Source organism: Pipistrellus hanaki, assembly GCF_964339955.1.
Source record: "Pipistrellus hanaki genome assembly, chromosome: 5".
Taxonomy (NCBI): Eukaryota; Metazoa; Chordata; class Mammalia; order Chiroptera; family Vespertilionidae; genus Pipistrellus; species Pipistrellus hanaki.
Window position 1 is genome coordinate 88,573,524 of NC_140507.1, and position 17,386 is coordinate 88,590,909.

The 17,386-nt window shown below is 50.5% G+C and overlaps 1 protein-coding gene and 1 long non-coding RNA gene across 2 annotated transcripts in view; one reads left to right on the forward strand and one right to left on the reverse strand.

Moving 5' to 3' along the window:
- Nucleotides 1–17,386, forward strand: part of MYO1F (myosin IF) — a 37,206-nt gene that overhangs the window by 13,358 nt on the left and 6,462 nt on the right. Inside the window, exons 9-19 of the mRNA XM_084884800.1 lie at nucleotides 160–292; nucleotides 506–702; nucleotides 1,612–1,692; nucleotides 1,785–1,871; nucleotides 5,750–5,836; nucleotides 6,271–6,438; nucleotides 7,556–7,641; nucleotides 9,670–9,751; nucleotides 11,376–11,482; nucleotides 11,920–12,018; nucleotides 12,112–12,256. Coding sequence (XP_084740926.1) covers nucleotides 160–292; nucleotides 506–702; nucleotides 1,612–1,692; nucleotides 1,785–1,871; nucleotides 5,750–5,836; nucleotides 6,271–6,438; nucleotides 7,556–7,641; nucleotides 9,670–9,751; nucleotides 11,376–11,482; nucleotides 11,920–12,018; nucleotides 12,112–12,256 — 1,272 coding nt within the window. The remainder of the gene's footprint in view (nucleotides 1–159; nucleotides 293–505; nucleotides 703–1,611; nucleotides 1,693–1,784; nucleotides 1,872–5,749; nucleotides 5,837–6,270; nucleotides 6,439–7,555; nucleotides 7,642–9,669; nucleotides 9,752–11,375; nucleotides 11,483–11,919; nucleotides 12,019–12,111; nucleotides 12,257–17,386) is intronic.
- LOC311623115 lies at nucleotides 193–11,382 on the reverse strand. The gene is made up of 5 exons (XR_014795097.1): nucleotides 7,940–11,382; nucleotides 1,856–1,901; nucleotides 1,590–1,777; nucleotides 526–621; nucleotides 193–251 (listed from the first exon to the last, which is right to left on the reverse strand). It is a non-coding gene; the product is annotated as an uncharacterized lncRNA (long non-coding RNA).

Genomic DNA, 17,386 nt, shown 5'->3' on the forward strand with positions numbered 1-17,386 from the left:
ACCCCGAGGAGGGTAGGGACTTGCTCAAGGGCACCCAGCGAGCGGGTGAAAGAGGTAAAACGGGGGTCTGGGTGTCCTGACGGAGTCCGTGCTGTGACCCGGGGGGCGGGGTGGAGGTCAGGATTGGTGGCACAGGCCCTGTGTCCGTGATGCCCACAGAGCGCCATGCAGGTCATCGGCATCCCACCCAACGTCCAGCAGCTGGTCCTGCAGCTCGTGGCAGGGATCTTGCACTTGGGAAACATCAGCTTCTGTGAAGATGGGAATTACGCCAGGGTGGAGAGCGTGGACCGTGAGTTTGGGTGCTGGGGAGGGTGGAGAGCCTGCGTGTGCGTGTGTGTGTGTGTGTGTGTGTGTGTGTGTGTGTGAATACTTCCTCCTACTTCGGCCCCCAGGGGGGTGGGGACCTGTGAGGACAGTTTCAGTGTCACTGGGCGAAACAGGGAGAGACAGAAGCATTGAAAGAGGCAGAGCCTGACCAGCTGCCCCCTCCCCCGCCCTGCAGTCCTGGCCTTCCCTGCCTACCTGCTGGGCATCGACAGTGGGCGGCTACAAGAGAAGCTGACCAGCCGCAAGATGGACAGCCGCTGGGGTGGGCGCAGCGAGTCCATCGATGTGACCCTGAACGTGGAACAGGCAACTTACACCCGCGATGCTCTAGCCAAGGGGCTGTACTCCCGTCTCTTTGACTTCCTCGTGGAGGCAAGTGGGGAGGGGAGGGCCCAGGGGGTGGGAGAGGCACTCTGGGACGGCCAAGTGGGAGAGGCAGGCCTGGCCATCACAACCCCACCCATTGCCTGCTGTGGGACACAGAAGCAGGGCCAGGTGGTGGCCACCTGGGGGACTGAAGGGCTCCCTCTGGCTGTGGCACGGAGCTCAGGCCTGGGCTGGGAGGGGCTGGAGTGATGAAGACAGGTAGGTGCCTTCGAGAGCCCAAAGGAGGACTGTCTGGAGGACCAAGTGGTGGACTGGTGGGGGCAACAGGGATGGATGTGTCAAGGTAACGAACAATGGCAGCAGTAGCTAACATTAGGTAACACCTAATGTGTACCCTCGACTTTTGTAACTGTTTTACAGGTAGTTTACACTGAGAGGCCAGATTATTATGAACACATAATAATCTGGCCACTCAGTATACATATACTAGAGGCCCTGTGCATTAATTCGTGAATGGTTGGGGTGAGGCCAGCCTGGCCAGGGGGAGGGGACATGGATGGTTGGCCGGCCTGCCTGCTGGTCAAACTCCTGGTCGAGGGGACAATTTTCATATTAGCCTTTTATTATATAGGATGTACACTGAGTGGCCAGATTATTATGTGTTCAGAGATCATAATAATATGGCCACTCGGTGTATTTGTCTTAGAAAAAAAACTATAAAATACTTATTATTCACCCATTTTAAAGATGAGAAAATAGAGAGGCAGAGTTTTCAAGGGGCAGAGCCAGCTCCGCAGGCGGGAACCCGATGCTCTAACACCTGGGTTCCTTGTAGGGGTGGCTGATGGGGGCGTGCACAGAGCGGGGGAGGCAGGAGAAAAACCAGTGACGTGACTAAGAGCCTAACAAGAGAGTGGTGGGCTGGCACTTACCTCCTGTCCCTCCTGCTCACAGGCCATCAACCGAGCCATGCAGAAGCCCCAGGAGGAGTACAGCATCGGCGTGCTGGACATCTACGGCTTCGAGATCTTCCAGGTCTGGTCTCCGCTCCCAGTCACACACCTGTCCCAGCGGCCTGGGCGTCCAGCGCCGGCCCCTAAAGCAAGCGCTGTCTTCCTCCCTCACAGAAAAACGGCTTTGAGCAATTCTGCATCAACTTCGTCAATGAGAAGCTACAGCAGATCTTCATCGAACTCACCCTGAAGGCCGAGCAGGTGAGCAGGAGCAGCCGATTGGCCGGGAACCTGGGTGGAGGCGGGACCATGAGCATCGCTGAACACCCAGCAGATACCCCAGCCCTCGATTTCCATCTCTCTCTACTGACCCCTCCAGGCTCCACCTTGAGATTCCCTTCAGGAGAGGCTTTCCACCTCTGACGTTTTGATGGGGAACAACCTCTTTGTTCGTTCCTTCAGCAATTATTTATTGAGCACCTACTGCATGCCAGGCTCTGTGTACAGTACCAGGGAGGCCACCACAAACAGGACAAACAAAAACCCCTGATGTTTTCATTCTTCCCATCGCAGAGGCAGAGCCTTACACAATTATTCAGGGCAGAGACCAGGAAAGGAGTGAGGCAGGGAGAGTTTTTTTTATTTTAATTTTCTTAAATATATTTTATTGATTTTTTACATAAAGGAAGAGAGAGGAATAGAGAGCCAGAAACATCGATGATAGAGAAACACCGATCAGCTGCCTCCTGCACACCCCCCACTGGGGATGCGCCCGCAACCCAAGGCATATGCCCTTGACCAGAACTGAACCCGGGACCCCTCAGTCCGCAGGCCAATGCTCTATCCACTGAGCCAAACCGGTTCTGGCAGGGAGAGGGGTTTTTTTAAATTGATTTTAGAGGGGAAGCAAGGGAAAAAGAAATAACAATGGTAGAGAGATGCATTGATTGGTTGCCTCCCACACGCCAGACTGGGGATCAAACCCACAACCTAGGTATGTGCCCTGACTGGGAATCAAACCTGCAACCTTCCGACGCACAGGATGATGCTCCAACCATCTGAGCCACCCTGGCCAGGGCAAGAGGGTTTTTTTTGTTTTGTTTTTTGTTTTTTTACGTTAAACTTTCAGAACTTTAAATTTTTCAGATAGTAAATCAGTTACTTAGCATTTTCTCAAATCAATAATACCTCCACATGCCCAATGATACATTTCACACAAAAGACATTTCCAAATAGGTCAACCAGCCTCATCCAGGCCCCACCCAAGGCACTCACAGATCAACACCCCAGCCCTATACTAACTCAACACATCCAGATCTAAGCCTTCATCACTTGATTCAGCAGACCCTCAAGTTCCCACAAAAGTTTCCAGCCATGTCTGAGAGGCAGCCTTGGGGTGGAGGCAGGTGAGGAGCGAGCTGTTCCGGGCCTGGATGCTCCGGGCCTGGCCTCTGTTGCTCTGGTCCGTTCTACAACCAGCTGTTCCGGGTCTGGTCACTGCCGCTCCTGACCCGGCTGCTCTGGGCCCGGTTGCTCCAGGCCTGGCCGCTCCCAGCCTGGCAGCTGCTGCTCCGGGCCTGGCCGCACCCGACCCGGCTGCTCTGGGCCCGGCTGCTCCGGGCCCGGCCACTCCGGGCCTGGCCGCTCCCAGCCTGGCAGCTGCTGTTCTGGGCCTGGCCGCACCCGACCCGGCTGCTCTGGGCCTGGCCGCTCCCAGCCTGGCATCTGCTGCTCGGGGCCTGGCCGCTTCCAGCCTGGCAGCTGCTGAAGAAGGTTTTTTTTAAAGCCCCGGTGAGGTGTGTGAGTGAGCAGGTTACACTAGGGCAGTGGTCAGCAAACTCATTAGTCAACAGAGCCAAATATCAACAGTACAACGATTGGAATTTCTTTTGAGAGCCAAATTTTTTAAACTTAAACTTCTTCTAACACCACTTCTTCAACATAGACTCACCCAGGCCGTGGTATTTGGTGGAAGAGCCACCCTCAAGGGGCCAAAGAGCCCCATGTGGCTCCCGAGCTGAGGTTTGCTGGCCGCAGCACTAAGGCAACTGGGCTCAGTTCTCCTGGACCCCAGGCAGCTTCACAGAGCAGACCTCAGGCTGGCACTGGGAGGGACGAGGAGCTGGGTGTCTCTCCGCCAGCTCCTGTCTCTGATGGAGGGCTGCCCGGTGACACTTCCAGCCTGCTCCCTGCAAGGCAATGGATTGGCTGTGGGAGACAGTCCTTTTTTAAAAAATATATATTTTGCCGGGACTGGTTTAGCTCAATGGATAGAGCGTCGGCTTGGGGACTGAAGGGACCCCGGTTCGATTCCGGTCAAGGGCATGTACCTTGGTTGCGGGCATATCCCCAGTAGGGGGTGTGCAAGAGGCAACTGATCGATGACTCTCTCTCATCGATGTTTCTAACTCTCTATCTCTCTCCCTTCCTCTCTGTACAAAATCAATAAAATATATTAAAATAAATAAATAAATAAAAAATATATATTTTATTCATTTTTTACAGAGAGGAAAAGAGAGGGATAGAGAGTTAGAAACATCGATGAGAGAGAATCATCGATCAACTACCTCTTGCACAGTCCCTACTGAGGATGTGCCTGCATCCTAGGTGCATGCCCTTGACCGGAATCAAACCCGGGACCTTTCAGTCCGTAGGCCAACGCTCTATCCACTGAGCTAAACCAGTTTCAGCAGGGAGAGAGTCCTAACAGATGAGAGTGTAAGGGAAATTTGGAGGGAGGACCTGACCCATTTTCTTTTCTTTTTCTTTTTCTTTTTCAACAAAAGGGAAACTTTATTGAGGCCCAAAGGCCAGATAATTCAGGCAAGAGATTGCCCTGTGGGCAAGGAGGTTGTAGAGGGGCCCTGTTTGGCCTCCTTCTTGGGGCACAGGTTTTGGTGTGGCCCCACTTCTTGCAACAGTTGACAGCGAGGGGTGCGGGTGGGCGGAACACTTTCCAAGGTCATCCTGTCTCAGGGGCCAGAGTTCTGGGGGAGCCTGCAGAGGGAGGGCTCCGGGGTGCAGCCCCCCAGAGGAAGCACCAATGTCTGGTGGACTCTGCCCGAATACTGCAGTCCGAGAGAGTGTGGCCATCCTCCAGCCCCGGGGCCGGCAAACTATGGCTCTCGAGCCACATGTGGCTCTTTGGCCCCTTGAGGGTGGCTCTTCCACCAAATACCACGGCCTGGGCAAGTTTATTTTGAAGAAGTGGCGTTAAAGAAGTTTAAGTTTAAAACATGTGGCTCTCAAAAGAAATTTCAATCGTTGTACTGTTGATATTTGGCTCTGTTGACTAATGAGTTTGCTGACCACTACTCTAGTCCTTTGGCCACGAAAATCAGATGCTACTAGTCAGGCAGGATGCTCTTCTTCTTCTTCTTCTTCTTCTTCTTCTTCTTCTTCTTCTTCTTCTTCTTCTTCTTCTTCTTCAAATATTTTATTGACTTATTACAGAGAGGAAGGGAGAGAGATAAAGAGTTAGAAACATGGATCAGCTGCCTCTTGCACACCTCCTACTGGGGATGTGCCCGCAACCAAGATACATGTCCTTGGCCGGAATCGAACCCGGGACCCCACAGTCTGCAGGCCAACACTCTATCCACTGAGCCAAACTGGTTTCGGCAGGATGCCCTTCTTATCTTGGATTTTCGCTTTGAAATTCTAAATGGTGTCCCGGGGCGAGAAGTCAAGGGTGACGGTTTTGCCATCCAGGGTGTTCACGAAGACCCGCATCTCTGCCTCGCTGTCAACTGCTGCAAGAAGTGGGGCCACACCAAAACCTGTGCCCCAAGATGGAGGTCAAACAGGGCCCCTCCACCTCCTCTTGCCTGCGGGCAACCTCTTGCCTGAATTCTCTGGCCATTGGGCCTCAATAAAGTTTCCCTTTTGTTGAAAAAAAAGAAAAGAAAAGAAAATGGGTCAGGTCCTCCCTCCAAATTTCCCCTACACTCTCATCCGTTAGGACTCTCTCCCTGGTGAAACTGGGTTAGCTCAGTGAGGGAGGCTGCTCAGCCACCGTGAGGAAGAGAAAGAGGGGGGCAGAGCACCCCTTTCTCCGCCCATCCTGAGCACACATTCTAGAAATACGCATGGCTTTGTCCGGGCACTCAGCCCCCTCCCGCCCCCTCTGCCACCCCCAGGAGGAGTACGTCCAGGAGGGCATCCGCTGGACCCCCATCGAGTACTTCAACAACAAGATCGTCTGCGACCTCATTGAAAACAAGCTGGTGAGAGCCCGGCCAGCTTTGCGGGGTCTCCGTGAGCCACGGAGCCACAGGCCCCTCTTCGCCCTGGAGCACAACTGGCACATCCCACCAGCCACCTCCCCCGTCATCCCGCCCACCTGCTCCCCTCTGACTTATTCACTCAACAAACGTCCCCCAGACAGCCCGCCAGGGACAGAGGGGTCAGTGTGCTCAGGGACAGGTCTCCCACCAGACACCCCCATCTGGGAAAGGTGAAATGGATCTCTTAAGGGGTCCCTCACCCCCTCCTGCACCCCATGGAGCTTCCACAGCAGCCCCCACACACAGATCTGTGCCCCATCATCTTTTGCTCTGATATTTAAAAGCCCCGCCCCCCCATCCCAGTGGAGGTCCCTATAGTGGGATTTGGGCAGAGTGGGGCGAGGCTGAGTGACTGCCCCTCCCCATGATGGCAGAGCCCCCCGGGCATCATGAGTGTCCTGGACGACGTGTGTGCCACCATGCATGCCACCGGCGGGGGCGCCGACCAGACGCTGCTGCAGAAGCTGCAGGGGGCCGTGGGCACCCACGAGCACTTCAACAGCTGGAGCTCCGGCTTCGTCATCCACCACTACGCTGGCAAGGTGCGGCCCGCCTCCCCCTGCCTCCCCCCCACCCCTGCACTGCCCCAGGGGCCCCCAGCGGCACCTCCTTAGGCCCTGGGTGTCCAGGCTGCAGCCTCTCACCCTGCTTACAGGAGCTCCTGGGTTCCCCCATCCAGGCTACCCATCCCTTCTCCAGCCCCACAGACGCCCACTCACTGACCCCAGAAATGGGCCTGAGCCCCCGCCATGCCTTCAGTCAGAACTAAGAAACTCACTGGCCTCTGATCAAGGCCACAGCCCCCCTCTAATAGGACAGCTCCCCCTCACAGGACAGAAACTCCCTCAAATGACCCTAAATTGGGCAGCAGACCCTCAAACCCCAATCTAAGCTGTAAGACCCACTAGCACCCTGATCCAGGACACAGCCTACAATCTCTGACCCCAACCAGGAGACCCCAGGCCCACAGTGCAAGCCACAACCTCCGCCATGGGCTTTAGCCCCCCTGCAGGCCCCTCCCCAAGGCCAGAGCAATCAGCTGGCCTCCCATCCTGGCCACGCTGTCCCTCCCCCTCTGACAGGACTGCAGGCTCTCCTGCTGACCTTAGCCTGGGCAGAGACAGCTCCATTCTGTGGTCAGCGTGCTGCAGCTCACCAGTCCCTGAAATGGGCTGGAATTCCTGGGTCCCCTGAGCCGGGGAATACCCACCACCGCACGGAGAGCCTGCACCTCGGATGGCAGCCCACGAGCCTGGCTGAAATCCCCCGGATCTCCAGCCATTCCTGGAACTTGCCCCTGACACAGCTGCCCGTACCCTCAATTGGCCAAGACACAGATGCACTGACTTTTTAACTCTAAATTAAGGAGCAGCACCCAAGCCCAGGGAGGGACCTTCTCCCCAGGCTGCAGCCTACCCATCCCCAAATCTGGCCTACACCATCCCCTCCCCTCCTCTCTAACCCAGACTGCAGCTCCCACCCTCCAATTTCACCTTGAACATCAGGTGCCCAGAGAACCCAGGCCCCTGCTGCTGCCTCCACCCCCTCTTCTGAACCACAGCTACTACCCCTGTTCTCTCACCCCATGACCACCTGGGCTGTAGCCCCGCTACTGCCCTGGCCTCAGCCCCTCACGCCCCCCATGCCACCGCCTGCCAGGTCTCCTATGACGTCAGCGGCTTTTGTGAGAGGAACCGAGATGTTCTCTTCTCCGACCTCATAGAGCTGATGCAGACCAGTGAGCAGTAAGTGGGGACATCTGGGCAAAACCAACCCTGGGGATGGGGGAGGCCTTGGGGATCACCCCATGTTCCCCAGAGCTTCCATCACGCCACAGACTTTGTCAGGGGGGTTGTGCGGCCAGGGTAGTATTTCTGGTGGCTGGTTCTGACAACAGTAACCCTTCCAGCACTCCTTCTGCAAACTCCAGCATTGGTGCAGACAGCTTCCCGTCCCTCCACACCCCGCGTTCTGTACTAACTCATATGGGCCTGTCTCCCTGACCACAGTCGCAAGCTGGGTACCATCTTTGGCTTTTCATACCTCAAAACTGTTCAGCTCTGCTGTGAACCGGGCACCATTTGCACTTGAAGGATGGATGACACAGTCAGAGAGCACAGCTGCTGTCATTGAGCCACGATTGAACTAGGAAAAACAGGCAAATGGAATCTAGCACAGACAGTGGTTCTGAAAGGGCTGAAAGGGGTTCCTACTAGCCGCCTGGGCCTCGTGGGAGCTGGCTGCAAATGCAGAATCCCAGGCTCCACCCCAGGCAGATGGAGCCAAAATCTGGATTTTATTAATAAGACTCTTATCCTCACCCGCCACCCTGGACCCATGTACAAAACAGAGTTTGAGATTCATTGGTCTAGAGCAGCCACTTTTCAACCTTTCCATCTTATAGCATAGCACACATAAACTGATTACTGAAATTCTGGCACACCAAATATATATATATATTGCCATTCTGACAAAAAAAAAAGTATAATTTTGATTCATTCACACTGGACAGCTATTGCTGAGTTGATGGTTGTCATTTTTAAAAAACATATTTTTATTGATTTCAGAGAGGAAGAGAGAGGGAGAGAGAGTTAGAAACATCAAAGAATGAGAGAGAATCATTGATCGGCTGCCTCCTGCAGGCCCCCTACTGGGGATAGAGACTGCAACCTGGACATGTGCCCTTGGCCAGAATCGAACATGGGACCCTTCTGTCCCCAGACCAATGCTTTATCCACTGAGCCAAACCTGCCAGGGCAAGTGGTTGTCATTTTTTAATTGATAATCGAAGGGAAAATAGATCAATGCCCCTGACTAGTCAGGTATTGCATGTTTTAACATTTCTTGCAGCACACCAGTTGAAAATCACTGCTCTAACCCTGGCTGGTTTTGCTTAGTGGTTAGAGCGTCAGTCTGCAGACTGAAGGGTCCCAGGTTCAATTCTAGTCAGGGGCACATATCCAGGTTGCAGGTTCTATCCCCAGTCTGGGGCGTGCAGGAGGCAGCCGATCAATGATTCTCTCTCATTCATTGATGTTTCTAATTCTCTCTCTCCTTTTTCCTTCCTCTCTGAAATCAATAAAAATACATAAAAAAAATACAAATTACATTAAAAAAAGAAAATCGCTGCTCTAGAGCAGTGCTGTCCAATACATTCCACATCTAATAGAATTCAAGCTACATATGCAATTTTAAAAAAATACATATATTTTTATTGTTTTCAGAGAAGAAGGGAGAGGGAGAGATACTCCGTATTTATTAAGCAGTCCACTCATTCTGTGGTCAGAGAAGATCTCGCTGAGAAGATGAGAGAGGGAGCCTGATGTTGCAGAGTGTATTTAACTGACCCCTGCTGGTGGACACTCAGCCTGTGTCCATCTCTGACAAACAAGAACAGGGTACCTGCTCCATGCAATCCTGTGTGTGTAAATCAGTTCCTACGAGGCGTCCTGCCCCTGCTGCCCAAATGCTGCATCACTGATAGCTTTTCCTACTTCACTTAACGTTTTTCTACTTTACCTGCTACACCAAGTCATGTGTGGTCATGGAAGAAGAAGTGATAGAGCAAATAATCAAGAAACAAAAAACAAAAAGCAAACAAACAAACAAAAAAAAACCCAACCCTCTGACTCTCAACATCTCACCCCCACGTTCAGAAAGAACTATACTTTCCAGTACATCCTCTGGGCCTCAGGCACCCAAACAGCCCCCCTTCTGGGAAATGGCACCCAAGGTCCAGCTGCACCTCCAGCCCCTTCTCTCTCCTTGCCCAGAGCCTTCCTCCGGATGCTCTTCCCCGAGAAGCTGGATGTAGACAAGAAGGGCCGCCCTAGCACCGCTGGCTCCAAGATCAAGGTGAGGCTCAGGGCAGGCCAGGGGGAGCTGGGTGTGCGGGCGTCTGTGTCTGTCGCTCCTGCACCCAGGCCCTCTGCCCCTGTCTCTGGCACACTCTGTCCAGCCGGGTCTTCTTCCAGCTCTGGGGTTAGGGGGCTTGGGCCAGCGTCCTCAATGGCCTCTCCTTAAATCCCTAAATCTAGAACTGAGCCATCACTTAAAACTTATTTTTTTTATCTTTTGATTATTTGCCACTTTTTAAAAATATATATTTTATTGATTTTTACAGAGAGGAAGGGAGAGGGATAGTTAGAAACATCCATCAGCTACCTCCTGCACAACCCCCACTGGGGATGTGCCCACAACATGCCCTTGACCAGAATTGAACCTGGGACCCTTCAGTCCGCAGGCTGATGCTCTATCCACTGAGCAAACCAGTCAGGGCCATTTGCCACTTTTAAAAAAAAGTGTGATAAAACATACATAATGTAAATAGACCATCTTAACCATTAAGTGTACATACAGTTCAATGGCATCAAATACATTCACATTGTTGTGCAACCACCAGCATCAGAACTTCCTCATCTTCCCAAATTGAAACTCTGTCCCCTTTAAACACTTACTCCTCTTCCCCCGCCCCCAGCCCCTGCACCCCCCATCCACTTTCTGTCTCTCTGGGTCTGACTCCTCTAGGGACCTCCTCTGAGTGGAATCACAGTATTTGTCCTTTTGTGATTGGCGTACTTCACTGAGCATGATGTCCTCCAGGTTCATCCATGTTGTAGATGTCAGAATGTCCTGCCTTTTTGAAGCAGAATAATATTCCATTGTGTGGATACACTGCTTTTTCTTATCCATTCCTCTGTTGATGGATGCTGAATTGTTTCTACCTTTTAGCTGTTGTGAACAGTGCTGCTATGGACATGGGTGTGTCAGCCTAGTAATGATTTTTTAAATATTTTTTATTGATTTCAGAGAGGAAGGGGAAGGTAGAGAGAAATATAAACATGAATAATGAGAGAGAGAATCATTGATTGGCTGCCTCCTGCATACTCCCTACTGGGGATCAAGCCCACAACCCAGGCATGTGCCCTTGACCGGAATCAAACCCAGAACCCTTCAGTCCGCAGGCTGACGCTCTATCCACTGAGCCAAACCAGCTAGGGCAGCCTAGTAATATTTAATAACCATGTACTGAGCACTTGTCAGTGCTGATAGCAAATACAGGATACTTTACCCATGTGGGACTAGACCCACCTGGCAGATGGGGAGACCAAGGCTAGAGAGGTGCAATCACTGGCCCAGATCACACAGCAGAGCCATGCTCAACACCAGGGTCTCCTGCTGCCCCCGCCAGTCCCCATGCCTGCAGTTTCCTTTCTAGTCTCCACAGAGGACTAAAATGCACAACCCAAGGCACACCCACAGGATTCCCTACCTGCAAAGACTGGTCTCTGAAGGATAGGCAGGGGTGTTCTGTGGGACATGTTTTCCCCAAGGACTTAGCGCTCCATCAACAAACGCTTGCCAGTCCCTGTCCACACACAGTGTGTCTCTGTCTCCTGGGTCTATATCCAGGGTGGGAGGAGAAAAAGGGCAGAGGGGCCTGTCTATGCACCACTCCCTGCCTTCTCCTCTGCCTCAGAAACAAGCCAATGACCTGGTGACCACACTGAAGAAGTGCACGCCCCACTATATCCGCTGCATCAAACCCAACGAGACCAAGAAGCCCCGTGACTGGGAGGAGAGCAGGTGAGCCCCAGCCTGGTCTGGCTACTGTCTTGACCAATCCACACTGCCTATCCCCGAGAATGGCCCTTCCTCCGGAACCCTTCTGGGGTCGCAGGACATCGCAGGATTAACCCAGGCCGACCTCTGGGACCAGTGCCAAGTCCCTCGGAGCCTAGACCCCCACCCACCCCAGGGACAGCCCCAGACTGACTGGAGGATGACCCGGAGACTAGCGCAGCCCCCAGACCTCAGACCCCACTCTAGAAGTGACTGGCCACGGAACCAACACAGACCCCTCCTCCCAGAACCCAGGCCCCCACTCCACAGAACTGATTCGCTGGGACAAGCGGTGAACTCCCCTCCCCCTACCTCAGCCCCCATACTGCCTCCAGCAGACACCCCGCCCCTCCTAGGACTGGTGAGGCCCCACCATGGGACTCAGCCTGCCTTCCCTCCAGGGTCAAGCACCAGGTTGAGTACCTGGGCCTGAAGGAGAACATCCGGGTGCGCAGAGCAGGCTTTGCCTATCGCCGCCAGTTCGCCAAGTTCCTGCAGAGGTGAGGTGCCCTGCCGTTCCCGGCCCCAGCCGCCACCTGCAGGATAACCACCAGCTGAGCCCTCCCAAACCCTCCCAAACCATCTGCCACCAGGTACGCCATTCTGACCCCCGAGACGTGGCCACGGTGGCGCGGGGACGAGCGCCAGGGGGTGCAGCACCTGCTGCGTGCAGTCAACATGGAGCAGGACCAGTACCAGATGGGGAGCACCAAGGTCTTCGTCAAGAACCCTGAGTCAGTAAGTGTGTGCGTCACGGAGACAGACGGACAGACGGACGGACGGACGGACAGACAGCTGGATCACCTGCATGGGCTCAGGTCCGGCTCTCCAGGCCACTGTGTGACCTTGAACATGTTTCCTCACCATCTAAGCCTCAGTTTCTCCACTTGGAAAGTGGGGAGAGTAAAAGCTGCCCTGCAGGACAGGGGTGAGAATTAGACAGGACTGGAAATCCAATGCACAGTGCCTGGCATGTAGTAGGTGATCAGAAAAACCCAAGTTAGCTGGACAGTCCTTGGTGGCCAGGAGGCAGGCAGAGAGACACCTGGGTGCCTGGAAGGAATAAGGATGCATGGCTTATCCACAATGTCCTTTTGTCTCTTGTCTCCTTTCTTCTTTTTTTTTTTTTCTTCCTTCATATCTTCTTCCTTTGCTCCTTCATTCATGAACACATCGGGTCCCTGAGCCTGAGATTCATGTCAAAGTGGCAATTTTTCTTATCCAAGACTAGCCACAGGTTCTGGTACATCTAAGACAAACCTCACTGCACATTCTTCAGCATAGGAACAATCCCTCCAGCGAGTGCCATCAGCTCTTAGCCTTTTCTCAGAAGGCTGGAAGCACGCATCACCCGCTTTATGCTGCCTCTGCTTTCGGGGAAAAGCAAAAAAGCAGTGATGAGGAACAGTCCTGGGGAGTCATGTACCACACAGGGGCAACAATGAACCGTGCTATTATATAGTTCAATGTTCTCACCACACAAAAGAAATAGTAGCTATGGGAGGCAATGGGTGTGTTAGCTAGCCATCATTTTGCAATATAGAAGGGTATCAAATCAACTTTATACACTCTTAAACTTTCAGAGTGTTATGACAATTATATCTCAATAAAGCTGGGGTACGTTTTGTTTGTTTGTTTGTTTGTTTGTTTGTTTGTTTTGGTGTGTTTTCTTTTTTCTTAATCCTCACCTGAGGATATTTTTTCCATTGATTTCTAGAGAGGATGGGAGGGAGGAAGGAAGAGGAAGAGAAACATCAATGCGATGTTAGAGATAAGTGGATTGGTTGCCTCTGGCATGAATTCCTACTGGGGTGGGGAACCTGCAACTGAGGCACATGGTCTTGACTGGAAATTGAACCCGTGACCCTTCAATCCTTGGGCTGGTGCTCTAACCACTGAGAAAGCCAGTCAGGGCGAGGGGGAAGTTTTTGTTTGTTTTTTAATCCTCACCCGAGGATATTTTCCCATTGATTTTTAGGGAAAGTAAAAGAGAGAGGGAAAGACAGAGAAACATAAATGTGTTTTGGTTGCCTCCTGCACGCTAAAGGTACATGCCCTTGACCAGAATCAAACCTGGAACCCTTTTGTCCACGGGCCCACGATCTATCCACTGAGCCAAACCCGTTAGGGTAGCAGGAAGTGTTTTTTAAAAAATGACCTCAACAAAAACAGGGCAAGGAATCCCCGAAGGGCTGTGTGGGCCCTGCTTCTGTGTGAGATTGGAAAGCAAGCAGGGAGATGACCATCTCAATGAGCCTAATTTGTTCGCCAGATTCTCAGGCCAATCCTGAATTCCCCAGTCTGGGATGAGCTGGAACAGCAAGGAAAAGTTCACTGGGTACAGGGTCAGGGCAGGGCCAGCCAGGTGCATCATGGCACCTGCTCTGCTGGCACCCAGAAAAACCAGGAGACAGTTGAAAGGATTCCCTTCGAGTGACTCTACTTAAAGGTAACTGTTCTCTCACCAATCCAAAAACAGCACAGAGGGTGGATATCGGAGATTTCACAGCTCCAAAAACAGTCTGTCTTGGGAGGTTGGGAAACTTTGTCCCCAAATTTGTCCACATCTACCTCCCAGAGCTTTTCCCTATGTATGCACTTTGCTCCAAAAAATAAAATAAAAAAGTCTGGAATCTCATTCAAAGTCAGTACTGTTACTAATAGAAACTTATCACAAAACTGCCGAGACTGGTTTGGCTCAATGGATAGAGCTTTGGCTTGGGGACTGAAGGGTCCCGGGTTCGATTCCAGTCAAGGGCATATACCTTGGTTGGGGGCATATCCCCAGTAGGGGTGTGCAGGAGGCAGCTGGTCGATGACGATGACTCTCTCTCATCGATGTTTCTAACTCTCTGTCTCTCTCCCTTCCTCTCTGTACAAAATAAATAAAATATATTTTAAAAAAAAAAAAAAAGAAAGAAACTTATCACAAACCAATATTGTTCCTGGCTAAAACTATACCTGAAGTGATTCAATTTGTAACAATAAGAAAAAAATGGAGGGAGGGAAAGAAAAATAGGAGGACTGGTGGGGAAGAGATTCTATCTTGCCTGCTGCTGGCAGATTGTAAAATCTGACTCTGAAAGAAACATAATATAGACACTGCAAAAGACAGACAAAATAACGCTAGCACTACGACTATAGAAGGTAAAATCAAATTTTGACAAAAATTGCGGCCTGCACATTTTGAGACTGCAGTTTGAATGATAAAATTTACAAAGGTAAAAGTTTGGTGGGAATTTTTTATAATGGAAAAAAAAAGATTGGTAATTTGCACAGGAAATAAAAATGATCCTAATGAGAATAATTTTAGTGAAATGGAAATGGGGGGTGGAGGGGGGGGGGCGCCATACACATGAAAACAATTTGATTGTGCTATGTCAAAAACTGATCAAGGGCCCAGCCAGCATGGCTCAGTGGTAGAGCAGAACCTACAAACCAGAAGGTCAGTTTGATTCCGGGTCAGGGCACCTGCCTGGGTTGCAGACTCAATCCCCAGTGTGTGGCCCTAGCTGGTTTGGCTAGGTGGATAAAGCGTTGGCCTGCGGACTAAAGGGTCCCAGGTTTGATTCCAGTCAAGGGCATGTACCTTGGTTGCAGGCACATCCCCAGTAGGGGGTGTGCAGGAGGCAGCTGATCAATGTTTCTCTCTCATCATTGACATTTCTCTCTCTCTCTTTCTCTCTCCCTCTCTCTCTCTCTCTGCCTTCCTCTCTGAAATCAATACCAGGTGTGCTGGTTAATAATGCAAATTTTTTTTCAATAGATGGAGTTACACATATGTTGATATATATGCAATTTGATATGTATGCTATTTTGTTGTATTGGCAGCAAGCTTCAAAACTTCTGAAGGTGTTAACATCATAGATATTTGTTTGCTTAAAAATGTCAAATTTCATGCCAAAAAAAAAAAAAAAGAGCATTTGCAGGAAGTTTTAATTCATTACTTTATTTTGAAGAAATAGTTATCATATACTTCGGGAAGCTTATGTTGAACATGTTCCATCTCAAGATACTTGTGAACTCTGGTTTAAATGCTTTAAAAGTGATGATTTTGATGTGAAAGACAAAGGAGTGTCCAGGTCAACCGAAAAAGTTTGAAGACCAACAATTACAAGCATTATTGGATGAAGATGCATGTCAAACTCAAAAACAACTAGCAGAAAGATTAAATGTTGCCCAGCAAACAATTTCTGATTGTTTACAAGCAATGGGAAAGATTTTAAAGGAAGGAAAATGGGTGCCACATTAACTGAACGAAAGACAGATGAGAATCCGAAAAGTCTTCAGTAAAATGTTGCTTCAGTGGCACGAAATAAAGTCTTTATGGCCCTAGCCTGTTTGGCTTAGTGGATAGAGCATCGGCCTGCAAACCAAAGGGTCTGAGGTTTGATTCTGGCCAAGGGCACATGCCCAGATTATGGGCTCCATGTCCAGTAGGGGGCGTGCAGGAGGCAGCCAATCAAAGATTCTCTCTCATCATTGATGTTTTTATCTCTCCCTCTCCCTTCCTCTCCAAAATCAATAAAGAAATATATTAAAGGGGAAAAAAAGAAAAATCTTTTTGGCATCGAATTGTGACTGGCAATGAAAAATAGATTTATTTTGAGAATCCCAGATTCACAAAATCATGGGTTGATCTAGGTCAACCATCAACATCGACTTTGGAAAGAAGATAATGCTCTGCATTTGGTGGGATCAGGAAGGGGTGGTGTATGATGAGCTTCTAAAACCAGGTGAAACCGTTAATACTGATAGCTACCAACAACAAATAATCAAACTGAACCATGCTTTGATCGTAAAATGACCAGAATGGGCCAGAAGACATGGCAAAGTAATTTTGCTTCATGATGACACACCATCACACGCTTCAAAACCAGTTAAAAACACATTAAAAGATGTTGCCTGGGAAGTATTGACTCTAACCCACCAGACCTTGCTCCTTCCAATTACTACTTGTTCCAATCGATGGCACACTCACTTTCTGAGCAGCACTTCAAAACATACGAAGAAGTGAAACTTGGGTCTCTGAATGGTCTGCCTCAAAACAAGAAAAGTTCTATTGGGACGGTATCCTCAAATTACCTGAAAGATGGGGAAATGTGTGGCTTGCGATGGACATTACTTTGAATAAAGCACTTTTGATGTTTCTCTTGAAATTATCATGTTTTCTTTCATTACAAGATCCGCCATTATTAACTGGTACACCTGGTAAAAATATATATATTTTAAAAAGCTGATCAAGGAATTAAGTGAACCAAATGGAGTTGGAGCTTCTATCAACCACAAATGCACTCAAGTGAGATGATTCTGCATTGGATTGTTTCTGTAAACATGGGCACCAGTATCCTTGGACATGTTATACACCTGCTGGCCTTCACTCTCCATCATCCCAGGTGTATTGGTTTCTCATGGCTGCTGTAACCAAGTACCACAAACTGGATGACTTAACCCAACAGAAACTTATTTTCTCACACTTCTGGAGGCTGGAAATCCAAAATCATGGTGCCACAGTGCCACGCTTCCTCCGAAGATTCCAGGGAAGAATCCTTCCTGGCCTCTCCCTAAGTTTTGGTGGCTGACAGAGATCCTTGGCGTTCCTAGGTTTCTAGATGCATCTGCCATCTCTGCCTGTCATCACATGGCCGTCCCTGTGTGTCTGTGTCCAATGTCCCTCTCCTTACAAGGACACCAGTCATTTTGGATTTAGGGCTCACCCTAAATTTACATGATCTCATTGTAACATGACCCTCTTTCAGATGAGACCACAGTCTCAGGTTCTGGGTGGACATGAATTTGGGGGAAGACCCTATATAACCCAGCCTACCAGGATAAGCTTTGACTCGAGTCCTGTCTCAGCCTTCTTTG